At 41.9% G+C, this 27683-nt stretch overlaps 1 protein-coding gene and 1 long non-coding RNA gene across 5 annotated transcripts in view; one reads left to right on the top strand and one right to left on the bottom strand.

Moving 5' to 3' along the window:
• FGF12 (fibroblast growth factor 12) overlaps positions 1 to 27683 on the top strand; it is a 506805-nt gene that overhangs the window by 253381 nt on the left and 225741 nt on the right. Inside the window, exon 1 of one of the 4 annotated variants that reach the window (XM_070582531.1) lies at positions 12164 to 14587. The exons of 2 other annotated variants lie outside the window; for them this stretch is intronic. In XM_070582531.1, the coding sequence (XP_070438632.1) occupies positions 14389 to 14587 (199 nt within the window). In that variant the 5' untranslated portion in view covers positions 12164 to 14388. Of the gene's footprint in view, positions 1 to 12163; positions 14588 to 20557; positions 20735 to 27683 lie in introns of those variants that run through there. One more of the 4 variants, XM_070582534.1, reaches the window with a different exon arrangement.
• On the bottom strand, positions 1308 to 14356 carry LOC139077017 (uncharacterized). Its single transcript, XR_011529143.1, has 3 exons — positions 14224 to 14356; positions 13743 to 13837; positions 1308 to 2058 (listed from the first exon to the last, which is right to left on the bottom strand). It is a non-coding gene; the product is annotated as an uncharacterized lncRNA (long non-coding RNA).

The raw sequence follows: 27683 nt of genomic DNA, 5'->3' as shown, positions 1-27683 counted from the left end.
ATTTGTTCAATGGGTCAGAGGAAACTGTCAGACCTAGAAAGGGTCAGTAGACCCACTGCAGTAGAGCAGAGAGGACATCTCTTCGGAAGTCAACAGATTTAAGTCCTAGTTTCATCACTTATTAGCTTTGATCCTGGCTAAGTGAACTTACTTCTCTTTCAATGTTTTATTCTGTATTAGTATAATAATAATATCTATCATGCTTATCTCACAGGATTATTGTGAGGATTAAATGCTTGAAAACACTTAAATCATAAGATGTGATGTGACCTTTTCTCAGTCTAATCTCCCAGTTCATGCACATCCTCAGCTATTTACAAGAAGAAAGCATGGGCCTGCTCCCAACCTCTCTTAGTGGACAGCATCCTTCATATCAGGTTTTCCCACCCTGCCCAGCTGTGTCTTTTCTTTTCATATAGGACAATAAAGAAGAGCTATAACAACCATTGCCATCACCAGCACACCACCACTTCCTTCTCCCTCACTACCACCAGAACCACATAACTGGGAGGCGACTGATCTGTTAGTAAGAGGCTGGATCCAGACTTCCTGTATTCAAATCCTGGTCATTCCATTGACTAGCTGGATAATCTTAGCCAAGTTGCTTAACTTTTTTGTTCCTCCATTTCCTCACTGATAATAATAATACCGGCTTCATAGACTTGTTCTGAGAATTAAATAATTGATACATATAAAGTGCTTAGACCAGTTCCTGGTAAAAATTAGCACTCAAAACTTTGCTTTAATTATTTGCTTTAATTATTATTGCCTTTATCCGGAGTTGTAAAGGAGTGCTTTGTGGTGAAAGATAACCAGTTGAATTTAGTTCCTCTGGGGACTGAAGGCATCTAGCCATGGGCCAGGGGATGAAGAATAACCAATCACTCTTTTTATTTTAGTTAACTACCCTGAAGTTACTTTGGAAGATAAAAGGAGTATCCTAGTTTGTTTTATATTAAGTAATATGATGTGGTGATCATTATAGTTAGAGTCATAGAATTTTAGAGAGGGAAGAGACCATAGCAATCACCCAGTGAATCTCATTTTAAGATGAGAAAAGGAGACCTAGAGAGAAGGAATAATTTGTCCCATTTACTCCATACTGAGTAAATAGCATAAGAGTGAGATTTCAACTCAGGCTAGGAGTAGGCCTATTAGAACTTATTGTTTCTGTTGACTCTCCGCACTGCAGAATTCTCTCTTTCTTTTCTCTCAATTGTTACAAAACTGCTTATTAACAGTCATCTAAGATTTCCTGATCTGTATGGATATTGTTGACAGGAAAAAAGAAAAAACAACCTCTGAAGTCCAACTAAGATGATAACAGCTTTATTTTGTTTTGTGCCGTCTTCACGGTTAACAGACCACTTCATCATTTCTTATTCCTCCCCCACTACCATTCAACAGAGACAGAGGGACCCAGTTTGAACAAAGATTGGGAGAAATCAGCAGCTTCAAAGAGTACCGTTGGGATTACAGTCATTTATTCTCATGACAGTCTTTCCTACAGCTGCGAATGTCCTTTCTTTTGCAAGTAAGTGGTCACATTGAAAATATTTGGGCACTTTAGATTATATACTCTTTTTTTCTTGCTGTTTAGAATCCTTAAAACTGAATGTCACTCTTGGTTCCAGGACCTTTCCAAAAGTAACTTTCCATTCAAAGACTTAAAACATAAAGATCATCAGTTATTCTTTTAAAAATTTCTCATTTTACAGATGAGTAAACTAATACACAGAAGTTAAATGACCTTTCTATGGTCACACAACTTTCTTCTCAAAAATGCTTCCTAGTGGACACATACTTACTCTCTAATTTTGAAGACAATACCGTGTAGATATTAAGTTAAAAATCGTCGACCAGGAGATGGGAAGGTTGCCTTTCCAACTTCCTGACTTCATGAACGTGACAACTGTTGATCCGCCATCAAACAGCTCCCCACCTTCCTCATTGTTCTTTGGATCAGTTAGTTGAGTAATCACTTTGTAAGAATTTTTCTCAGTTTGAAGTAAGTTTTCTCAAATGAGTTTTTCAGAGTTGTGATTCTCATTTTTATTCCTAAAAAAAGAAATCAAAGATATTATGTTAAAAGCTGAGAAGGTGTACATAGGTTTCAATATTTCCTTCTGTCTACCATAAACGGAGTCTCCAGATTTCTCTATGATTACTGGTAGGAGAAATGGTAGATCTTGTGGCAGACAACTGCAGCTTCAGGCCAAAGTAAGTATTTGCTCTTCACACTCTCCATTGTGAGCCTAATGGTCTACCTGGAGAAGACCTTCTGAGCAGAGAACCATCATAGAGCTCCTAATACTATTCTTTGCCCTCCTAATCATTTTCCTTTGGGTCTCTTCACCATTAATCTCATTAGCTTTTGGTTACTTTAAAGTCTCTTATCTCAATGTGGGATTTTTTTCCTGCACAGAAATTGGAAGGGTCAATGGCCACTCTCCACAAGATCCACTGTGGGTTTGACTCTCAACCTAGGGGCTGTTTATACTGGCCTTTCCTGGGGAGCTTTCCTCACTTACATTTTAATAGGCTCATTTGTTTTCTGTTCCTTGTCTAGAATGCCACAACTCAGAGGAATATTATCATTTAACCTTTCAACTGTGCATTAAGAAGCAACCTCTTTAATCAGCTATGCCAGCAAAGCTCATTAATACTATATGAAAGAAGTATTAGCCCTGTGCTTTCTTCACAGGGTTATCTTGACATGCTTCCTTTGACTCTTTCCTTGAATCTTGCTCCATTCTACTGTCATTTTTTTCCTGCTAGCAATCAGTTTCACCATTCATTCATCCTTACAGTTTTTACTTTCTAAAAAAAATAAATAAAATAAAAGTTTCCCAAGAATTGCCGTGGATGCAGCCGAAAGTGATTTTGACTCATTCTCCACCCCAGCAATGCTAACTGCAACCATTTTATAGAGTATCCATCTCAGCTCTTGGAACCCTCCTCCTGTGGCCTTGCTACTAATTTTGACTTGAATGTCTCTGATGATGGGAAACTCACTTCCCCATTTTGTGAAGCAGGCTATTTCATGGTCAGTCCTCACTTCCTTTCATATAACTGCTTAACTGAATCCAAATTTGTCTCTAGATGCACAGGATGCTTCTTTATTTTTTCAATAAGAACTTTTCAGATGCTTGAACATAGACATCACTCTCCTCAATTTTTCTTTCCCTAGCTCTCGTTATTAAAGTAGTACTTCAAATGAGGCCATGATCACTGGGGAGCAAATAGCATGGGTGCCTCTGACTTAGATTCTGAGTGGCCTTAATTCATGGATTAGCTTAACTTTTTAACACTTCAAGAATATGAATGATCCCCTTATAAATTCATATTGTGGGTTCAGCACCAAAAAACAGTCATGAAGAGAGCTTTGGATCTGGAGTCAGGTAAACTATGTGAACTTTTGACCAGACCTGTACTTCAGACAATTAATGCATCTTTCTGACCTCCAGTTTTCTCATGGTACATGTGGATAACAATGTTGGCCTTATGGGGTTATGGTGAGGATTAAGTAAAATAACCTGCAAAGAGCCCAGTACTGTACCTGGTACATTGCAGGTGGCTAATAAATCTTATATTCCCTTTCCTTTCCTCTCCTATCCCTCCTTTTCCTCAAATACTTTTAACCTATAGGTGGTCTAGTGGTTAAGATTCCGTACTTTCACTGCCGTGGCCCAGGTTCATTTTGAGTCAGGGAACCACACAGCCTGTCTGTCAGCTGTCATAATGTGGCGGCTGTGTGTTGTTGTGATGCTGAAAGCTATGCCACTGGTATTTCAAATACCAGCAGGGTCACCCATGGTAGACAGGTTTCAGCGGAGCTTCCAGACTAAGATAGACCAGGAAGAAAGGCCTAGCCACTCACTTCTGAACAATTTGGCAACGAAAACCCTATGAATAGCAGCGGAGTATTGTCTGATAGAGCACGGAAGGTGAGAGGATGGCACAAAAAGACCGGGCAGGGTTCCGCTCTGCTGTACACAAGGTCACTAGGAGTCAGAGTTGACTTGAGGGTACTAGCAACAACAAATACCTTGAATACAGAATTTTCAGTTGTCCTTTTTGCATGATTTGAACTAAAAGGCCTAAGATGTGCCTGAAATAAAAATTGGGGCTAATTTAAGACTTCACTGAAGGCCAGTGTGTAACAGAGGAAATTACAACATGGAGAGTAATCTGCGACTGACATCTAGACAGCTTGATAAAGTTCACTCTCTGGAGTCCACAGCTCCAGGCCAGTATCTTAGCAGCCCCTGTGAGATTGTTTTTCTGTATAGTTTCTGGCCTGATTCTGTTTGGTAAGGGATTTCTTCCTCTGACAGTCAGAACAACCTTAAGCATGGATGGATTACTCAAAATGCAGGTACAAGAGAGAAACGCATACATTCTTCCTTGACTTTTAAATGCACCTAACCAGGCCCAGGTCTCTTTTTTATCTGATGCCTGAAACTATGACTTTCTACTCACTTTAGGGGATCACCCTTCCCCTAGGATTTTATCAGGACAGCATCATCAAAAAATGGGAGTTCAACATCTGTGCTAGATGTACAAAGAGGATAAGGGAAGCACATTCCCAGATTAAGACCATGTGCTTTCCACCATATTTATCAGACATTTGTTTCTTTTTTATTATAGTCACCGCTTAAATGATGCTATCAGAGACTAAAGGTGATACCACTATTAATAAAAGCACGCCTAAGGTTTTGCTTAAGGTGAAATTTGAGATTGTTCTTACTCATCCTGAGCATTTATTACTTTCCAGACAAAATTAAATCAACAGATGTTTACATAGTATCTACTATAGTGAAGTACCATACTAGATCCTTACAGGTACAAAAATGTAACTCACCATTCTCACTCCCAAATCCTATTTCTAATCTTATACACAGATCATATTTATAATATTTTTTATCATTAAATCCACTTATTTTAGCATAAAGTCAACATTCTTTCCCTGAATTTTGTCCTCAGCAAATAATAAATGCTTCTGGTTACTTATCTTTTAAAGGCCAGCTATGGCTATTTCCTTGTCTTGTTCTTTTTAGACGTGAGTGGAAGAACTGTCAAAATGATGAGAAAGAAAACTGCCTCTTCTCCATTGCTGTGCTCCTAGTATACTCAATCAACCAGAGACAATTTTCTAGCTTACTTTTAAAGAAGTCTTTTCTTATGGTCTCTAGCTGATTGCAATATGCATACATGATCTAGAATGGGCTGATAACCTCATGAGATCCCTTCTTGCTAACAATACAAGTTGAAATATTAATATCCCATCCAAAACATTGCAAAAATATTATTGCTCCTTCTTGCTCCAAATACTGTTTAAAGAAATATCTTTATACAATCATCTTATCCCTTTCTGGATATGTGAGCACCAAAATGCATATTTATCTCTATCTATCTATCTGACTATCTATCTGACTATCTGTCTATCTATCTAGCTAGCTAGCTATCTATTTATTCTGGCTTAGATTTCATAAACACACAGCCATCTACACCAATGTCCCCTTGATTTTCTGTTGCATATACTGGGTTAGTGGGCAAAATAAGGCAAAGGGACTATAGTTTTATGTGCAAATGATTGTCAAGTGAATAGCTGAGAACTTTACTAAGTGCTTTCATAGACTACCTTGGAATTCTTGAACATTTTCTTGTTTGCCTCCCAGTATTATGAAAGGAAGCTCACCAAATGTGTTTTATTTTTGTTTTGAGCTGTTTTGCTTAGCTTAACTATGTGAATTTAGAGATTTTTTAGATGAAAGATGCTATATTTCACCCATCCATCCATCCATCTACTCATCTGCCCATCCATTTATTCATTCATTTATTCATTCACTCATTCATACTTTTCCTTGTTTCACAAACCAGTGCTATCTTTTCAATATATTATTTTAACTAATCTAGATCCTATATAGTAGTCATTGTGCAGGCAAATAAACTTAGGCTCAGACAGACTAAGTAACTTTATGAAAGGACAAATTGTTGACTTTAAATTGCATACTGTTTCTACTTGGCATTTTAGTTTTAGAGAATTCTAAAAAGTTAGGACCAGAAATGACCTTACTGGTCACCTTGTCCGAACTCCCATTTGATCCCTTGACAGTTTTCCCTAATCAGTGTTTATATTTCAGTTATTTTCAATAAAATCTTATTCAATATCAAATACCTACAAGCACGGGATCAGTGGGGCCTTTGACTAATTGTTATTTTCACAGCACCCAGTGCTATGTGCATGCAGAGGACAAAAATGAATTTATTATAATTTTAATAATATAGTTTGAGTATCAGTCATGTACTGGGTGCTGCAAGAGACTGCTATGTCAACAAGATCCATTCCCTGAAAATTTGGAATCTAAAATTAGAAATGAGAGCAACTAGGCCTGGTCCATGAAGAAAGCAGCTCAGTAAAGATGGGTGACAGCATGAATATTAGGATCATCAAACCATTTTAAGGCCATTTTGATCATATTCTGAGGCTTTAAAAATTGACTACTCATTTTATCTGATGTCTATGGTCTCTTTTTTTCCTTATTGGTTATATTCTTTTTCTTCTGTGAATGTGAATGTGTGTGTGTGTGTGAGAGAGAGAGAGAGAGAGAAAGAGAGAGAGAGAGATCAGAACTGAAACTATAGGCCTAAATATGGGGTTGGGCTTGGTCAGAGTAGAACTTCAGGTACCATGTACACCTTTCATGCTGTCAAATTTTAATGGATTGAATTTCGGCAGATAATTTTAGAGAGTATTGATAAAGCAAAATGATCAACTTGTAAATATGGACGCTACCCTGGAGTTAGCTGAGTTTGTTTCTTGATATAAGGATAGATGTTCCATTTTTGACTTAAAAAGATAGATGGAAGGATTAATTAATTCATTAACAAATTCATTCAAGTATTTATTGAGCATCTACTATATACTAAACGCTATTTTAGACACTGGAGATAGGAAAGTAAAATAGACAATCTCCCTGTCCTTACAGGTTTTACATTGTAACGGGGATCTTCTAGCTACATTTCTCTTCTAGAAGGAAGGGGTATCACTGTGTCAGTGACAGTGGAAATTAGAGAGGGCTAAAATGATGGGGAATCAGTTCAGGCAGTTTTCTAACATCCTTAATCCAGCTGGGAAGGAAAATATGTAAGTGCCAACCATGTGGTTCAAGCCAAACGAATGTACATTTTTGAGGAATGGAAATGGAAGAAACGTAAATTTATCTTCTTATAAATTTCTCTAATTCTTGTTTTGATTGTTTCCCTATGAAGCTCAACTTGAATTACTAAACTAAGGAGGAGAGTGTTTGGAGGCCACACTCTCAGAACCAAAGGGTACTCTCTCATGGCTAAGAGTGGGAAAACCACCACCTTAGCTCCCTAGCCCAGAGAGACGTAAAAGCTGCAGAGGGAGAAGATTTGAGACACTTACATCCCCCTCCCTTCCAACATCAAATGATCTCTTCAAGGTCATTTACAAGAGGTGAAACCCTGCGAGGGGGGCACTAGAGGTTAGTGACTGAAAGGACATTTAACATTCCATCTTTTCTCTATGTGACCTTAGTTAGGACATGAGAGACATAGAGGTCAGAAGGTCTGGATTAAACTCATAAATCTTCATTCATCTGTTGTATGACCTTGGCAGATTACATCACTTCTGGAGTCTCACTTTGTAAAACTGGGGTATTATTATCTCCTTAACTTTCCTCACAAGATTGTTGAGAGTCTCAGTGAGATAATATATGGGAAGATGATTCCTAAACAGTAAAAGCCTATATAAATGCAAATGATAATTACATTCTTATTTATTAATTTTATTACATGGTTATAATTATTTATGGTGTCATGTTTTTATTGCCATACAGTGTAACACAGAGGATAAAAGAGGAGCTCTGGAAATAAATTACATGGATTACATTTGAACTCTGCTAATTCCTAACTGGGTGACCTTGATTAAGCAACCTAACCCCTCTGTGTCCCAGTTTCTTCATTTGTTAAAATGAGGATAACGACAGAGCTTACCTCATAGAGTTGTTATAAAGATCCAGTGTGCCAACAATTGCAGTGCACTTAGAGCTGCGCAGGCTCACATTAGTTATATCTTAATTTCTTGTCAAAATAGACATTCTCCAAAACATTGATAATTTCTCTACTTGGGCAATAAAGATACCACCCTTAATCTGTGTCATAAAGAAGAATTAAATCTATTGTCTTTCCTATTTTGAAAGATAACCAAAACCAGACAAACATATAACACACAGTAATTTAGTTGTTGAACTCTTGAATAAAGCACCATAAATGAATTTGCTGTACAAAGGAATTCACAAATTATTAGAAAGTAATTGTTTATATTGCTTTTGCCAACCTATGTTAACTGACAACCTGGCAGAGAAAAGTAAATGGAAGTCCAGCTACTGTATGGGACAGAATTCACGGAGAAGAGGTCTTCTGGTTGTCAATCTGGCTGTGTCAGAGCCCACTGAGCTCATAGTCACCAAGCTTTGAGTCAGGGGCCTGATCTCAGAGCAGGATGATGTATGAGCAGAGCTGGGCTCCTTTGTGTTCCCAACAGACAAGGACATTGACAATATTCCACTAATGAAAATTTTGTTTGCCATTACAATGTCAAGGTTAATCATTCATTTCAAGTAGACTTCCAGCCTTCGTTAAATACATTATGTCCAGGAGTGAATGATGACGTGTATGAATCACAAGGTAAGTTTTTCTGTTTGGGAACGTCTGAATTTTAGAGTAGGGACTTGATTTAAATGGATATTTTAATGACGGCATGCTCAGTCTAACACTTTACATTATTATCACATCTTCTTTGAGCTCTGCAGCAGCCCAGTTGGATCAGTACTGCTAGTGTCATTACCACTGATCTATTTTGCAGATGTGGTTTAGCGATTGAATAACTTATCCAGTAGCATACAGCTAGTGGGTGATTAAGACAAAAGCCCAATTAGACCATGATGTTACCAACTGTAAGCTTGTTGAGGGCAGGGAGAATATAGAGGTGTGTAGAGTTCCCCTTGGTAACGGAAACAGAGCCTCGGATGCAATCTGTGCTCAGTTCAAGGTGTCAGGTGAATGGCTGCAATAGTCCTAATAGTTTGATTTGGGAGTTGGAAGACTTGGCCTATGAATAAGGGAAAGACTATTCAACGTTCTGTGTTTTTTGCCTTTTGAAATATGAAGATGATTAAGACTGTGCATGTTTTATTTGTTTGACTGGAGGTCAGAAGTATAAATATAACTATGTAATTATCTTTTCAGTGTGTATCTGACAACTTTCTCCAAAGTAATTAAAACTGCTTCCACCCATGATGTCTTCAGAATTACAAAGGGAAATTCTCAAGTTGTTCAAAGAAAGATAGCTAAAAATCAAGATGTTGTTATCCATGAGATAGTGCCATTTAAAATAACCTGATTGCTTTACCTAAATCATCAGTAGGTTGATTTAATCTCATTCCTGACCCCAAAATGCAAAGATCCTGGAAGTGTCCTAGTAACTACGGAGGAAGACTTAGGAGATTTAGTGGTGAGGTAGGAAGGTTATGAACTTCTGAATATCAAAAAATTAACTTAAGTATTGCTTCTGATCTCAACAGCTGTGTGAGACTTCTCACGTTTTCCTATACTTACCTCTTCTCATTGGAGAAATGGAGTCAATGATGCTGATGATGACTTACAGGGATAAACAGCTAAAAAGCACTCTGACAATAGCTGCAGGATTGCAAAGGAAAAAATAAGGTCTTTGTTGTCTAATTAAATAAAAAACATCCCATTCTTTTAATAGAGATCTAAAGACAGGTATAATGTTGCTGTCGGAAAGCTGACATTTATTGTTTTCGTTTTGTTCCTCAAATGCTTAACTTGATGCTGTCATGTCAAGACAGAGGGGAGTACTTCAAACAGCATTTGCTATCTTCTTTTTTTCTCTTCTCCGTCACCTTCTTCTAGCCTATGGTGCTACATTTGTTAGTTACCTTCTGCATCAAAATACCATCAGCCGTGGCCGAGTGGTTAAGTTCATGCACTCCACTTTGGCGGCCTAGGGTTTTGCAGCTTTGGATCCTGGGTGCAGACATGGCACCGCTCACAAGCCATGCTGAGGCAGCATTCCACATAGCACAACCAGAAGGACCCACAACTAGAATATACAGCTATGTACTGGAGGGCTTTGGGGAGAAGAAGAAGAAGATAAAAAAGATTGGCAACAGATGTTAGCTCAGGTGCCAATCTTTAAAAAGAAAAACCTTCATTTCTCATAAACCCACAGAAAAAAATCAACACACTCAAAGATTAAAGAACACACCTTCTCTTTCCAGGCCTTTTTTTGGGCAGAAGACTGCAATTTCAGAGAAATGTGCTACATTTTGAGAGTCTTGGGTTTATTTCTCCCTTCTAGTATTATCTACACTTTATATATATATGAAACTTTCAAACTTTGACAACTGAAAGACTTGGTAAAAACTCAAATTCCTGGGATATACTCATTGAGATTTCTGCTTCACGTTCTGAGAAACCATCAGGAATCTGCATTTTCAAAAAGCATCTTAGAAGAATATCATGCATTTTCTTAAAAAAAAACAAAACAACAGTGTCATCATCTCTTTTACTCATTTGGCATTTTCCAGTTTTCCAAATGCTTGCACATACATATTCAGTTCTGTGAGGTAGATGGGAATGATTATGCCCATTTTGAGGATAAGAGGCTCAAATTTAGCAGTGATTTCCTCAGGGCCTCACTGTACACCCTCCCTCTTGCCCATTTCTCTGAATTCCTTGCCTTAGCTGAACTTTTTCTTTCTGAGTGTTGAACTGCAAAAGGCAAGGAGCCCTCAAAGCCAGCCAGTACTATCTGTGCCTACCTTGCTCCAGAACGAGACAAGTCTTCTGGTAGTCAAGGAAGGAAAATAGCTGTATCTGTGGAATGTGAACATTTCCATAATTGATAGTGTTACCAATTGATCTGAAGTAATTCTTCTTTTCCCATCCAGATGCACTTTTGAAAATGTATTTGGCTGGCTTCACTTTTGAAGAAGAAGAGTGTGTGTGTGTGTGTGTGTGTGTGTGTATGTGTGTGTGTGTGTGTATCTTTTTCACCTGTCTTGTTCTGTATTCTTAGAAACCCAAGTTCACTGTCCTTATTCAGCTACACTGAACTGCTGCAGGAGATATGTGCTCTCCCCTCTCAGGGCACCGGGCCTATTTAATCCTCCTCCCATCTGTCTGCCCCAGAAGCCCCTGTCTGCCTGTGTTATGCCCAGGGCCACCATGAAAGGTCCAGGCCCCCCAACACAATTGGGTCGTTTGACACAGTGCCTGCTCTAAACAACCTCACAGGCCTCCATCCTGCCCATTGCCTAAGTGATTTTCTGCTAGGCCCACAGGTTTGTGCCCACATCTAGAGAATTCCTGGGGCTGCTCCAGGTCCCACATCTATTTTCAGTCGCTTCCAGGGCCTGCATGTTCCTTGACCTTTATTAGGCTCTTTCCAACATGCACCTGTCTCTGCTTGGAAATCGTGCATTTAATCTTTTGGCACTGCCCTTGATGCTTAGCCAGGTGTCTGTGACGGGGAGGGATTAGGGATATTTGCAGACAAGTTGAAGACAGACAGTGAGTATAACTAATAGCCACTTCAGACCTTAACATGAATGGAAGGTGATCACTCTTTTGAGATTTCCAAAATCTTTCATGCCGCATTTTAACTTGGGTGACATTATCTCCTCTGCTGAGTTCTCTGTAAAATCCAGCTGTCATCACCAGCACTCCTGGAGACCTGACTGCACTCCAAAGCTGGTTGTTGACTGCCCTTGCCCACAGTCACCCTCCTACCCCACCTCCATCCTTCTCTCTGTGCGAGGTACTCACTTGGTCCCTCATGTTGGCCTGCTTTGCAGCTTTCTGGATAGAACCAAGAAATCTGGGTTCCAAGGATGCAGAAACACTTCTTCCTGTTCCAAAATGAGCTGAAGGTGGGGGCCAACATGAGGGCCCAAGAGGTCATTGTTACTTTCTCCGGTGTCCACTGCCTTCCTTCCTAAACAGAGAATTCCAAGTGCTCCAGCTTATTGGAGACAGGGTGGACCGTGTTCTCGCAGCTCCCCCACCGCTAACCCTTTCTTTGTGCCCCGCCTTCTCTGTGCACCCAGGGTCCTTTAACCGCCCGGCCGGTGGTTTTCTCTTGGGGGAGGGACAGGACAGAACGGACCCGAGCTGCAGTTCCTTTGCTCTGCCTCTGAGAATTTCTCATCCAAACCTCAATCACGTAGGATTGCGTAGAGAGGAGAAAAGGGGAGAGACAGAAGACAGAGAAGGGGGAGAGGGGTGACAGGAGAGAGGGAGGAGAAGAGTCTGGGAACAGAGGGCGTGAGGGAGGGGAGGAGGACCCGCGCGCGCTGCGCCGCTCTGCGCTCCGGGAGCCCGGCCCCCAGCCTGGCGCCACCTGGGCGCTCTCGAGCTCTCGGCGGGGTGGGCGAGCAGTGCAGGAGGTACTCCGCGGCCGCCGGCTCTTCATCCCACCCGCCGTCTGGGTGGCGGTCTTCCCTGCCTGGAGTTTCCTGCGGAGCTAGCGCTCCAGCCGAGCGAGGCGGCCAGGCGGCGGCAGCTCGGCGCGCCCAGAGCCTCAGCTTATGAATGGGACTCTGCCCTGAGCGCCCCTTCCGGGGCGGCTGGGGGCGCCCCGCCAGCCGGTGGCTCTGAGTGGCCACCCGCGCAGCAAGTTGGGCGAGTTGGCTGCAACCCGCACCTGCTTCCTGGCCCCGGCCCCAGGGTCTGCGTCCGGCCCCGGGGGCCCCAGTTGCGCGCTCGGCTGCCTCCTGCCGTCGCCCCCGGCGGCCTCGGGGCCCCGCCTGCGCCCCCGGCGCCAGACCATGGTGGGCAGCTCCGGCCAGGAGCCGCAGCCGCCTCGAGCCCACGTCGCCCGCAGCCAGCCCCCGCCCCACCTGAGCCGACGCGCGGGGGTTCGCAGCGCGCGGGTCACTTCCTTCCTCGGCCGGGATGGGCGGCGCGGGACCGAGTAATCGGCCTCGCGTCCGGCCGGTAATCCCCATCTGATCTGCTGCCTGTGAGCTGCCGACTGCCGGGCCGCGCGAGCCTGGGGGCCCGGGCAGCGCGGCGATGACCTGATCCCGAGCCTTCCAGGGCACCCCCTCCTTCCCTCCTTTCCTCGCTCCGTCTGAGCCTGTGCGGAGACCGGCTCGGTGCGGCGGCCCGGGCAGACCATGGCGGGGAGCTCCAGTTAAAGGCGTGTGGGCGCCGAGCTGGAGAGGACACCTTCGGCATCGCTGCCTTTTGAGGGGGCTTATTTAAACTACTGAGTCATTCCAGATTTAGGATTCCCTAAATAATCACCAACTGTGCCGTCTTGTGCCAGAAAGCAAGCGGAAAGAGAAAGAGCGCCCGCTCTTGGGACCCCACGTATCCCCGGCGCTCGCCTCTCGCGGGTTTCTCCCGGAGGGGTGCTTGGTCCTCGAGGATCTCCCTCCCTCCCTCCCTCCTTCCTTCCCCGTCCCTCCTTCCCTCCCCCCTCCCTCGCCTCCCGCTCTCTTTGCAGCGCTGCCGGCCGGCGGGGAGTCGCGCGCACCGCAGCTGGAAACAGCTGCCCCCGCCCCGCTCCCCTACCCCGACTCCGGCTAACCGCTCCCACTTCGCGCCTCTCGGAATTCCAGAACTCGGGCGGCCAGCCCCTGGAGAACCGCAGCCGGTGCGATGCATTCCGTAGACCTTACCCAGCCGGGACGAACCTCCTAATCTCCAGAACTGCGGGCCGCAGGGAGTTAAATTGCTGCCTTCCTCTCCTCTCTTGCGGTTGGTGGCTTGTTTTCTAAAGGAACGTTTTATTCACTTTTTAGTATTTTCTACCGGGGTCACGCTACCCGCCTCGGTCCAGACTCTGCTTTGTAAACGGGTTTTATATGTATATATGTGTAGATATACTTTGGACACCTTACAACGCTTGCGCCTCTCCAACAGGGGCACGGCTTGTTGTTTTGGAAAGCCTTCTTCCCCTTCCACTTGGTACTCCGATCGCAGTGTGACCAAACTCCCCACTGCCCCTTGGACGCGGATCGCCTCGGGGTGCAAGTTTGGGGTGCAAGAGTCTAGTTAACAGGAAGGCCTGGGACCGCCCCGCCCCCGCCGCCAGAGGTTGGGGAAGTTTACATCTGGATTTTCACACATTTTGTCGCCACTGCCCAGACTCTGACTAACCTTGTGGGCGCCAGGTTTTCGGTACTGCAGCCTCCTCAAATATTAGCACTGCCTCCCCGCGTCTGCCCTGTCCCTCCCGGCCGCCGAGGTCCTGCCCTCGCCCCGGCGGAGTGCGATCCCGAGGGCGCAGTGGAACCCGGGGCCTGGGGCCCACGTTGAGCAGCTATGGCTGCGGCGATAGCCAGCTCCTTGATCCGGCAGAAGCGCCAGGCGAGGGAGTCCAACAGCGACCGGGTGTCGGCCTCCAAGCGCCGCTCCAGCCCCAGCAAAGACGGGCGCTCCCTGTGCGAGAGGCACGTCCTCGGGGTATTCAGCAAAGTGCGCTTCTGCAGCGGCCGCAAGAGGCCAGTGAGGCGGAGACCAGGTCAGTAGAAGCCCAGACGGTGGGCTCCCCAGAGGCTGATACCCTCCTCCCCTTCCGCAAAGCACCTGGGGGCACTGATGGATGGGAACCAGGATCCCTCTCTTCCATTCTGGCACCCCTTTTCCCTTAATTTCCAGACATCTCTCTCTCTCTCTCTCAGTTACCCTCTGTTAATAGCTTCTTGTCCCATATTCAGAAAAACACTTTATACCTTGATGAATCCATGGTTTGACTAGGATGAGAGGTACATGATGTTCCTGGTCCCACATAGCCTGTATAGTCCTTGAGGGCAGTGACCACCTCATTCTCTCTCTCTTTTTCATCCATCCATCTATCCATCCATCCATCCATCCATCCATCCATCCATCCACCCTATCCATCCAACCATCCAATGCTTATACTGCCTACTAAGGACCTAAATATAAGCCTTCCTCCCTGTATCTCTCATAAAATTTAGCATAGTTCTTGACACATAGTAGACACCAGATGAACTTAAACATATTCTTTTTTTCTAACTCTTCCTCCAACAACACATGATCTTGCATCTTTCAGACATTCTAATTTCTCACCTCCCTATTTTCCTACCTGTCCTTTCACACACACCTTCTTTTCCTATTCTCTTCTTTCAACCACTCTCATGGTTTCCTAGAGCTCTTCTCATTAACTTTTCTGTCCTATTATTTCTATCGTTTGCACACTCACACTTACTTTTGGGATGTTAAGGGTGCAACATAGTATCTGCAGTTTGGCCTCAGAAAGTGTAAAGAAAACTTCAGATTGATCAGAGATTTTCTTGGCAGGGTCTTTCTGCAGCTGATTCTCTTCTTTGGCCCCAAACTCAAATGGTTGGTCTTTCATGTGTCTCTATCTACAAAAGGAAATTGGATACCTTGAGTTTCAGAGTGATTAATTCCCAGCTCAGGCCAAGCCAGCTTGAGAGAATGAAAGAAGCATTGCCTAGGTCTGTGTTGCCACCAGCCTTTATTGATCCTCTGGGTGTGGTCCACAGAATTATGTGCAATCTGTAGATATTCTGTGCTTACTGTGGATGACTGAAAGGAAATACTGTCTAGAAAGAAAGCTTGCTCTGTGATCAGTTGGCTGGTTTAGGTTAGCTCCTAGCAACTCTGTAATGTTCTCCTAGGTTCCAGGAGTGGGGCATATGGGCTGGTGTCATTGGCTTAAGGAAACCGTTTGGAAAGTCTGGATGAGCGGAGCCAAAATTAGTGTAGAAATTTGGGTTTAAGTCTTGCAAAGAAGTCATCTCATCTCATCTGTCTATTGGGTTTTCATGACATTATTCACTCCATAATGGGCTCATTTTATTATTCTGTGATGTTGATAAAATAGTAAATTTCAGGAGTAAACAAAAATGACTATGATTCCCAAGGCAGGAGCTACGAAAGTCTCTGTTATTTTACATCCAATTAATATAGTCTGTTTATTTCATAAAGTGAAGATTTATGCAAAAACTAGAATTATCTCTGGGTAGTAAATGATTCATATTAGGGGAAATAAAATCCCTTGTATTGCTGTGCTGGGGTCCTTTGGGGGCCATCTTCTCTTAGGGTTTATGTGGTCTGCAAGGAACTTCAAGGCTCTGAATTCAGTGTGACACTTCTGTCTCAATCTCTGAAGTATATTCTTTCACCCTAGTTGGGATAATTATATGATGTCTGTGAACAGATCTTACTCAGCCTTCTCAGTTAAAAACAAGGTAATAAAAATGATAAGTGGATTATATTTGTGAATGGATAAGGTAAACTCAGCTGATCTTTGTCGAAGTTGATTTGGAGATGAGCAATTTCTTGGCTTAATTTTGCATGGGAAAATCACTTCCTGTGGCCCTTTCTTTAGCATCTCATTGCAAAATAGAGAATTTGAGGAAATTGCTGAGTTTATTGTTTTCTTCAGTGTTCATTTAATCTGCTTCTCTTTTTTGTCTGCTTAGTGTACATCTTGGCAGACAGAATCCTGACTGGTGACTTCCTTTAGCTAAAGTGTCACAGTAATAATCCGGCAGAGAGATGACGTGACCTGTTAAGATGTGCCTAGTGCGCAGGCAACATGCATGTGTCTGTACACCATGGACTTCAGTTAGTTTTGAAGCTTAGTGTAGAAAAATGGGAGTGTGGGGCGCAGTAAAGCTTTTTGGGAAGGTGATAGTGTGCTGTTATCGTTACTAACAAAGCCAAATAATTAATCTGTTGATTTGCTGTCAGCAACCATGATTCACATAGCATGGGATGAGCCTATTTATAGAGAGATGGCACCTTCCACATCTCAATCCCAGAGACAATACTTGAGCTCAATTGGGAAGAAGTTGCTAAACACCAAAAAGAAAAACTAGTTGAGAGAATCTGTTTTATAAGCTCTTGGATGTTATGTTCACTTGATGGGTGAGTTATTCTTGAAATCGCTAGCCCTTCTAAGCCGTGTCCTTGTGAACGACAAACTGAGTTGCAAAGGGTAAAGCAGTGAAATGGAATAACTTGTCCTGATAAAGAATTTCCACTCTGAATTTCTCTCTTTGAGACATACGTTCCACTAACCAGGGTTTCCAGGGGTAGTGAGGCTGAGACAGTGAAGCTAAGCCAAGTGTTGGATGGGAAAGGCTATGGTTGTGTTTCTGATTTCAGGGCTGACACCTTGAGTGTCTCCCAATCTCTTGTCTTAGCTCACCAAGTTCTGATGTGTATAATGTTGAAACTTTATAAACACGGTGGGAATACTGAAATTACATGGAAAAAGTATCAGGTTTCAAAATCATGATATTGCAGAATGAAAACGTGAGAAGTGGCAAAGCAAGACCTCACATCACACAGTTCCCGGGACACAGTGCACATTTGATGCTTTGTGAATGCCATCCCTGGAGCCCAGTGTGATGGCTTACCCTTGGACTGTGCAGCACAATCTTTACTTAGATGAGAAATCCGAGAGTCAGAGCAAGTTGGTGGTTTATACAAGGTTGCACAGCTTGCTTGTTGCAAAACTTGGACTAGAACTAGATCCAGTTGATTTTTCTTGCCTGTGCTCTTCACAGCACAACACTGACAAAAGTAGTATGACGAATTGGGTGTCCTCTGTCAGATGGTGGAATTAATTTTGTGGATTATTTATTTTTACCATTAGGGATTGCTATTGCTATTATTCTTATTTTGTAATTAGAACAGGAGGAGGGTAGAGTAGAGGTGGTAACTGGTAGAAGGACGCTTAGGCTGTCAGGCGATTGGAGTTCTAACAGGACCATCCTAGAACTAGCATGCACGATAGAAGCAAATCCAATAGTGAAGCCGTACAGACAGCATAGGGATAGTCAGCCCCTAGGCACTGTGTGGGCTGTATCTCTTTGGAAATGAAACATTGGAGACCTTGAACTGGCAAGTTGACTGAGGTCATTGAACCATAAAAAAGCCTTTAGAACATTTCTGTCTGTGCACTTTCTAATAAAGAGAGGAACATTCTTCTGGTCATTATTGAGTCATTATTTATGTGTGAAATATCTGTATTAGCCAGGCCTGCTAGTGTGTTTGCTTAAATGTTGACGTCGCTCAATTTGCTGTATCTAAGCTATGAGTACATCCATGTGAATTACGTGCTTTATTCATTTCCAACACTGTTTACTTTTGAGTAGAAACACTGTACAAATGATTGCACTGCAAATTATGTATGTTTTGACTGAGAAGTTACTGCAGGTAATGGAGAGCATTCAGAAGCAGGAGAGGAAGGGTGTTCATAGAATCTTGGAATGTTGGAGCGGCCATGAACCTTGGAGGTCATCAGTATCCGTCCTTCATTTTTCAAACGAGAACCTCTCTGGAAAGTACAGAGTAACCACATGAGCCTAGATCTATGTATTTTAAGTTCTTTTGTGTTTTTATTATTTTTCTATATGGTTTAATTCCTTCCCTCAAACCAGAGCATTAAAAACAGTCAGCAATCAGGAAAAGTTTCTCACCTAAAATCATTAGATATTTCTTGTAACTTAAGTATTTGGCGTTATATGCCCCCCCCTTTTTAAAGATAGTGTAATATATTTACACTGAGTGAATAAAATACATCAAAGAAGGGATTATAATTTTACTAAGTTTTGTTGATTTTCATTGTCTTATTTTTCTGAGTCCTTGTTTCTGCTGTTATGAAAATTGTGGCTATTCAAAATGTTTTAGTATTCCTCCAAACTGTTTTGGTAGATGTATAGTATTTAATAGCACACTCGTTCAACATTTTACTATCAAATATCCTTTTGCATATACGAAGGAAACATCACAGAAATCAGAAACTTAAAGAAGAAAACTGATAAAAAAGGGAAAATAATACTTCATCATGTGACCTATGGAATATAAATTAGATTTTTATAAATTGAAATAATTTTGGTCAATATATAGATCAAGAATAGATTCATACGACAGGTGATGTTTTATATTTATAGCAAGTACTTTTATTGTATTTTCTCTTTTAAAAGTATGACTCATGTCTGAACTACAAAATCAGCCTAATTAAATGATATTTGCCTTGATGTGTGTTAAAAAAAACACAAGATTTTCTCTTCAGAACTCACCCTAGGGTTTAAACTGATGTTTTGTGCGTGTGTGTTTTTTTTAATCCTATTTTCTCTACAGCAGTGCATTCTCATCAACAAATTGTGTTTCCATTGTAAGAACATTCTAAAATAGCAGGTGCTGTGATCTCTTGATTTCTTTCATCCCACAGAGATCTCATCAAGCCGTAACTCAGGATTACATCTTCAAAGTTTTAATGAAGTCAATATTCTTGAACAGAATTAGAAAACAATTTGCAGGAAATGAGGCAGTCTGTATTTGGGAAAGCAATAGGATTATTTTGCAAGATCTTTAGAAACTAGAGCTTTGTTTTATAAAATTATATTCAAAAAAAAAAAAATACTGGGCTTACCAGTAGAGCACCACATTGCTTTTCTTCTTGGTGAGAGCATATTTATGCATAGATATTATGGCATTGATTTGGTTTGGGAAATTTGTTAATAGTGATTAATTTTTTCTTCTCTCTTCCTTGAGTGCTTTGTCATAATGTATATTTGCTATGACTTTTCCTTCTGGAATTATTATAGATCCTATGAGAACTCACAAAAACAGCCTTATTGGACATAAGGGAGCCAGTTAATACAGTACTACGTTTTGGATTCTATCTAATGGCCTACATGGAACTACAGAGCTTTACTTGTCGTCCAAAGAAAGATGCACCGCATCTAAAGGGGTTTGATTCTGACGCCACCTTCTAAGTATCTTTTTTTTTTCTTAAAGATTGGCACCTGAGCTAACATCAGTTGCCAATCTTGTTTTTTTTCTTCTTCTCCCCAGAGCCCCCCCAGTACATAGTTGTATATTCTAGTTGTGACTGCCTCTGGTTCTGCTATGTGGGATGCCACCTCACCATGGCCTGATGAATGGTGTGTAGGTCTGCGCTCAGGATCTGAACCAGTGAAACCCTGGGCCACCAAAGTGGAGCATGTGAACCTAACCACTCAGCCACAGGGCCGGCCCCCTAAGTATCTTTGAGAAGGAGGAGTCTTAGATGCAAAAAGTCTATAAGTTAATCATGCATATTAATAACAGCTAACTTGACTGTGTGACTTTGGGATTTATAGTTTCTTCACAACTTTTGGCCCTGTTATTCTTTATAGCAATCCACTGACATAGGTGACCCTTTCTTTGAAATAAAAAAAACTAAGCTTCAAAATGGCTGAGAAACTTGTTCAGATTCATGGAGTCAGGAAGTGGCTAAGCTGTCACATGACTCCCCAGCCCCCACACCGCAGATCCTCTGTGTTTATCTTCCACCATGTTGGGCTAAGAAGGCTGAATCTGAATAACTCAATTTGATATGACCCTGGGAAACTCTTGTGGGGGGGGTGGGGGCGGCGGGACGTGATGAAGAGTTCAAGGAAGTGTGGAGTGTCATGACACATTTGCTTTGCTCTGTGTGTGATCTAGAGCCTCTCGGGGGATCTCTAGCGAGGAGGAGGGAAGTGGAAAGGCTGGCGGAGGTCTGCCTGGTGGTGCTCTGCGGGCCGGTGCTGAAGGAGCGGTCCTGCAGCTCTGTTGTTATGATGTGCTGGTCCCAGCTCCTGGCTGGGCTGTCCCTCTCTGCGTGCCAGGAGCCTCGGAGGTATCAAGGGGTGCCACTTGGGACTTGTAAGGACCTGCTGGGAGACGTGGGTCCAGAGGGGCTGACTTTCTTGACTGTAAACATAAGCAATTGCTTTAGATGTTTTCGAAGGTAAAGAGGTTAGTACCAAGGTCAGGAGAGCCCTATAGAACTAAATAGTCTTTGAAGTTGAATTCTGAATATTTTTTTTGTAAGAACGTTAGGTAAGTTTCTTAATATATTTGAGCCTCAGTTTGCAGATTTGTAAAATGAAGATATTATCTCCAGCATTTGGTCAGGAAATGTGTCTCTGAGGAAGTCCTTTAAGCTGAATTCTGAAAGATGAGGCAGACAAAGAAGTATGGAAGAATGTTCAAGGCAGAAGAGAGCAACTGGCTTGAAGATTGAGGCGAGAGGGAGTTCTGTCCTTTTGCGGAAGTGGAAGTGTAGCTGGGGCAACGAGAGTAAGGGGTGCAGATGACGTGCAAAGCTTGGCAGGGGCTGAGTTGTGCAGGGCCTTGAAAACCCTCGGAAGGAGTTTGTTTTTCTGTCTTTTTTTGAGGAAGATTAGCCCTGAGCTAATAATTGCTGCCAATCCTCCTCTTTTCGCTGAGGAAGACTGGCCCTGAGCTAAGATCCATGCCCATCTTCCTCTACTTTTATATGTGGGATGCCTACCACAGCATGGCTTGCCAAGCGGTGCCATGTCTGCACTGAGGATCTGAACCGGTGAAACCTGGGCTGCCGAAGTGGAACGTGAGCACTTAACCGCTGTGCCACTGGGCCGGCCCCAGGAGTTTGTATTTTAATCTAGGATCCAAAGAAGTGTCAGAAGTTGGGGGTGATATAATGTGACTTGCATATTTCAATGGACATTCTGGCTTTGGAGAGGAGAGTGAAAGCTAAGGAATCCTAAGTTGGCCAGGGCATCAGTGGGGCCAGCAGTTCTCAGAGTGTGGTGCAGAGGCCCTGGGGGTGCCTTGAAAACCTTTCGGTGGGTCCACAAGTTCAAAACTATTTTCATAATAATATTTCTTAATAATAATAATAATAATTTACCTTGTTCATTCATTCTATCAGTGTCCAGTGGAGTTTTCCAGAGATTATTGGATCTATCTACAATCATCTGAAAAGGCTATTAAAATTTTCCTCCCTTTTCAACCACATATCTGTGTGAGGCCAGGTTATCTCTGTTTACTTCAATCACAACAACATAGTGCAAGAGATTAAATGCAGAAGCAGCTTTGAGAATCCAGCTGATTTTTATTAAGCCAGACATTAAAGAGATTTGCAAACATATAAACTGCTTTTTTTTTTTTTTTTTTTGGTAAGAAAGACTGGCCCTGAGCTAACATCTGTTGCCAGTCCTCCTCCATTTTGCATGTAGGATGCCACTGCAGCATGACTTGACAAGTGGTGTAGAGTCACACCTGGGATCCAAACCCATGAAACCCGGGCTGCCAAAGCAGAGTGCACAAATTTAACCACTATGCCATTCAACTGCTTTTTCACTCATTTTTGTTTGTTTGTTTTGGAAAATATAGTTATATTTCATTAAAACATGCTATTTATATTAGTATTTAGTGGGTTATTTGTTTTTATTTATTTATTTATTTTTTTGGCAAGGAAGATTGGCCCCGAGCTAACATCTGTTGCCAATCTTCCTCTATTTCTTGTACGTGAGATGCCACCACATCATGGCTTGAGGAATGGTGTGCAGGTCCACACTTGGGATCCAAGCCCACAAACCCCAGGCTGCCAAAGCAGAGCATGTGATCTTAACCATGATGCTACTGAGATGGCCCCAATTATTTTAAATAAATAAATATTTGAAAAATTTTGTTGTAATTTCCAAACACAGTAAACATTGAAAAATATGAACCACATAAGCAAAAGCTCTTTGGGATATTCAATAATTTTTAGGAGTATAAAAGGGTCCCGAGACCAAAAATTTTGAGCACCACTGGTCTGGGCTATACATAATGTTGACGTGAAACGTTATGGTAGTGGCCTTGGATATGAAAGGAGTAGGTGGAGGTAGAATGAGCATACCTGATAATAGGTGGATATGAGTCAAGAGAGAGTAAGGTGCTGGATGATTCCTGGCTGAACAACTCACATGTGAGTGGCACCTTTGCTGAGATGGAGGAAATCTAATGGAGAAGCAGGGCTAATATGGGTCAAATAATATAATTCCAAACTGTGAAGCGCTGTAGAATGCTAAGATGAAAAAATTGGGGAATGGTATTATTTATTGTTTGATAGTTTTACAATATGATGAAGATCATGACTACCCATCTGTTTAAGGCTATCTACTTTTTTCTTGAACTCTCAAGGAAACATTTTAGAATACTCACCTTCCACCATTGATCTAAGAGTTACTACTTTGCAAGGGCAATCTTAGAAGGGAGAGAAAAATATTAAACAAAGTAAAAAACCTTCATAGTTCTTCTAATCTTTTAAAATTGAAAAACAATATTTGGTATCTAACAGGCTTTTGAACACATTTGACCTGGTTCAGTCCTGCACATGATATGGCTTTTATCTGTGTCGCACTTAGATGGATTTCATAGGTGAGTCGGGGCCAAATTCACTGGTCTTTGTGTACTCAAGTGACTTTGAAAAGACTAACTTTGTAAAATTCTCCTTATTTGTCTGCCTATTGTTAGTCATTTGATGAGTTTGTGGTATTTATACATCCCCTGGCTCCCTGCTTCTAACCATACTTCTGGTTAATGTCTCTTAATTGGAGTTTAAATGTCTACAGTCTTTTCTTAATGACTTTTCAGGGCTCACTAGAGAAGGCCCTAAGGCCTAAGGACCAAACTTGATTCCTTAGAGGAGGAGAATGACATGGGACAAATAGAATCACAAAATGTTAGAGTTTAGAGATTATATAGGCCAGCGGTTCTCAGCCCTAGCTGCAAAATTAAATCAACTGGGAGCTTCTAAAATGTGCTCATGCTACACACCCAGAGAATGTGGTTTTATGTGGCCACTCTGGGGCTCAGACATCCGACATCAGTCATCAGTTTTGTTTGTTTGTTTTTAACGTCCTACGTGATTCTGATGTGCAACCAGTGTTGAGAACCACCGACCTGTTCCAGTCCCATCGTTTCGTACCTTGTGAGCTTAAACAAAAAATACTTATTTTATTCACTAATGCCTTTACAAACACATTCATGATGCCTAGAAACTGTGTACACCCAATTTTAATTATAATGATCATCCTTTCCTTTGGCTTATTGTTGAATCTTACAAGTGTTTAATGGCATCCAAAACCTGAGCTGCGTTATGTGATATGTTTGTGTGCCTCATCTTCCTGACTAGCGTGTGAGTTCCTCAGGACAGGACCTCGGCCCTGATCCTCCCTAGATTCTCGGTGCCTAGCATCCTGCCTGTGTCACTGCAGCTCCTCCGTCTCTGTTAACTAACTGAGGAAATGGCATAGTGACTCATTGAGTCTTTCCTTTACAGCAAGCCTCAGAGAAAGAGGGATTCTTAGGTTCGTGTCTCTAGTTCCCATACAGGGATGCTGAGGTCTAGCAAGCCTGGGGCTTCTCAAGTTCACAAGACTAATTCAAAGTAGATTCTGAGTTTGAACTCAGGTTTGTTTTTCCTAGTCTACTTTTCTTTCCACTCCGCCAGCACTAGAAATGAACCTTAGTTTCTTTCTTTGAAAAACAAGAAAACTATATCAAAGGTTATCTAAGGGCCTTTTTAGCTTGAAAAGTCATTAACTAGCTCCCCTCTGCCCAGGAGAAATACTCATGACTGGGGACCTGAAATACTCATCTGCTCTTACTTACACAGGAAGTATCAAAACTATTTTCCTAGTGTGCTGTTTAGGATGTTCCTAACTGCATCCCATGTTTTAATTACTTGTATTGTGCTTTTAAACATATCTTTGTTTAAAATATCAGTCTTTATTTCTTTTGGCCCCAATTTAGGCCTGTTCTGTCCCTTCAAGGATTAGGAATTAAATCGTGTGCTGCAGCGTTTTAGACTTTTTTAAACCTAAGGTCAAAGGGGGGATTGAAACGAAGTGTGAAAGAGATTCAGGAGAGAAAAACTCTGAACTTGGATAAGTTATTGTAAAAATAAAAAATAAAAATTTCCAGAAGATATATTTTTTATTGCTACTGGTGACTTAAACGTTTTATTTTAATTTTGGGAATTTGAAAGATGACCCAGATCACCTTCATAGTGTCCTAGAATCAGATAATACTCCTCAAATAATTAAGAACCAGGGACAAAATTTAAATAAGTACTGAAAGTAGGGATCTATATTCAAAGTGCCTCGTTAGAATAAGTGTTAGATACTCTTTTTAGACAAATAGCTCTAGCTGAGCTGTCCACATAATATCCATCCCATATGCAACATTATGTTGGGGAGAAGACTTTAAGAGAGGACAGCTACTCAAACATCACCTAAAGAGGCTGGAACAGAAAAGATTGGTCAATGTCTGAATAAGTAATAAAAAATGATGGAAAATAAGGAGGATCTCAAATTCAAGGAAACGCAAGTTTCTCACTATGAAGAGAGTAAAAGCTGCGTTGGTGTCATGGTTTATTGCTTCAAAAGAGGACTGCGGTGGATTTTTGCAACCAGAGTGTAGTCATGAGGTGAAGGCTAAGTGGCATATGATATGATGGTCCAGGTGCTCAGAATTCTAGGAAAAGAAGTCACATTGATAGAAACCCAGGCTTCTTCTGTAATCCTCTTCACGTGGGATATCCCTCTGAGAGATTGGAGATTTACTTTCCCTTTGGAACAGTAGAGAGGGTTCCTGTCTGCCTCCCTGCTGAGTCTGTCTTTCCCCAACAGGCCTCAGGGCCGTTATCCTTTGCAGCTTTTACTCAGGCAAAGTAGTTTGTAGCATCCTGGCTGGGCTGCCTCCACATTCTGCAGCTCTGGATCCTAAGAGGTCTGCCTACTCTTTCCTCTCCACCTACAGGTCGTGCGAAAAGCAGCCCCAAGAAGGAAACTTACTTTGAAATCATGTTTTTCCTAGTGTTTCCGCAAAATTACCTTCTTTGAGATATTCCTTAGCTGCATTTCTGAATTACTACGTGGCTTCTTGAGTTAGAGTTCCATTCATTTTGGTTCTGCTAAGGGGAGCACCATCTTTGTTGGAAACCTGAAGATGGAGGTTCCATGGCCCTCTTGTTACTTTCACCTAAACCACAGTCCTGCCCTTTCTTTCTCATGCTAAGCAACCACATTCACTCTGCAGCTTGTTTCCCTGGAGCTGATGGGTGAAGGCTGGAGAGCAGTAAGCTTCATGCACCTTGGTTCATTGTTTGAATCCAGGCAATGTCTGAAATTTGGATTAAAAACTCTTATTAGAATTGGTACTTTGTTTAAGACTTTGTCTCATGCTATTCCATGTCTGTGCTTGAGGATGAGCATCTGTGACATCAGCCTTGGGAGGTCTACCTAGTTGGGGATATGACTTAAAGTGTTGGTGAGTTTGAACTGGAAAATATCAGAGCTCATTACAATCACCCACCTTATGGAAGATAGAAATGAGACTCTGAAGGGGTAAATTAGGTCATACAACTATGAAAGGCAGAGCAAGCACTGACACTAAGCATAAACCTATGGCTTACTGCCACACCATAGCTGTCTCCTGTGGGACATTTCCCAATGCTGGTAGCAAAATCTATTCACCTGTTCTTTGTCTTGAGCAATTTAAATGTAGGTAGTTGCTTTTAAATATCTATAGTCAAGTAATATTGCCATGCACCTATCGAATGTCTGTCTATCATGTCCTTGGGAAGGGGACACAGCAATAATGAGGAAGTCCCCGTTCTTTTCCTGTGGGGCAATACATAAGTAGGCTTTGTTTACTCTAGCCAGATTTGTACTACTGTGTTCCAAGTTGTGGTTTTGCTGTGTTCTTTTGGACAGTTTCTCCTTTAATGGCTATATTTCAAGAAAAATAACAATAATTCCTTAACTTAAAAAAAATTAGCCAAAACCTGTCTTTTAAAAATGCACATGTGGGTTCAAGGCCTGGCTGAGAGCATGCTGTTTTATTATACGTATTGTCATCATGAATAGGCTGCACAATCAAGGTTCTTTCTCCACCCCTCCTCACACAGTGCTCTAGCCAATCCCAACCCTGTTGACGTTCAGAGAACATTTACTGTGTCTATCCATTTTCAGTTCCTTTGGTTTATAGTTATTTCCATGGGGGATGCCATTAACCTCCACACTTATCTTTTACTTACCTAGACACAGCCCCTCACTTATCCACTCTGCTGCAGTCCTGCCCATTGTTTGAAGCCTAGCTCAATTTCCATCTCTTCTGCCAGATCTTCTCAGATCCTCCCAGGTAAAATGAATCACCGCCTGCCTAGGCTTCATTTGGCTTTGTCCCTGTATTGTTGTCTGCAGTTCAGTCTGTCTTGTTTTATAATTACTCTATAAGTACCTGTCTCTGCTTTTGGAAAAGGACCCTATCATTTCCATGTTCTCTCCATAGTAGGTGGTCAGAAATAACTCATCAAAAGGAAAAGAGTTCTTTTGGTGATTAATGTGCTCATGACATCAGTACTAGTCAGGCTCCAAGGGAATTTCTGTACAACTGTGAAAATGCTGAACAAGAAAAGGAATTAGTATTTAAGGCAAGTATTAATTTCCTTTGGTTTGATGTTAAAATACAAAAAATCATTAATCGATTTTCATTTGATATAAAGCTATTAGAGAAATACTTACAATTCATGTCTTCCTTCCTCCCCAACCCAACACCCAGTTGCTACCCTGTTTCACTCAGTATAAACTTTCCCCTTTCTCAGCAGAGTAATGACTTATAAAGGGGACAGTTTCTATGGGAGTGCTAAAAGAGGGGCTATCTTTATATTAATTTATGTCTTTGCCCCAGAAACTGAAGGGAAGTGGCTGATGTAGCCATTTTGGAAAAGGACACATTTCCATTTTGACTGACTTTGATTTCTTAACATT

Source organism: Equus przewalskii, chromosome 18 (genome assembly GCF_037783145.1).
Source record: "Equus przewalskii isolate Varuska chromosome 18, EquPr2, whole genome shotgun sequence".
In the NCBI taxonomy this organism is placed as follows: Eukaryota; Metazoa; Chordata; class Mammalia; order Perissodactyla; family Equidae; genus Equus; species Equus przewalskii.
The sequence above is the reverse complement of the archived record's forward strand: the minus strand, read 5'-3'. Positions and strand labels throughout refer to the sequence as shown.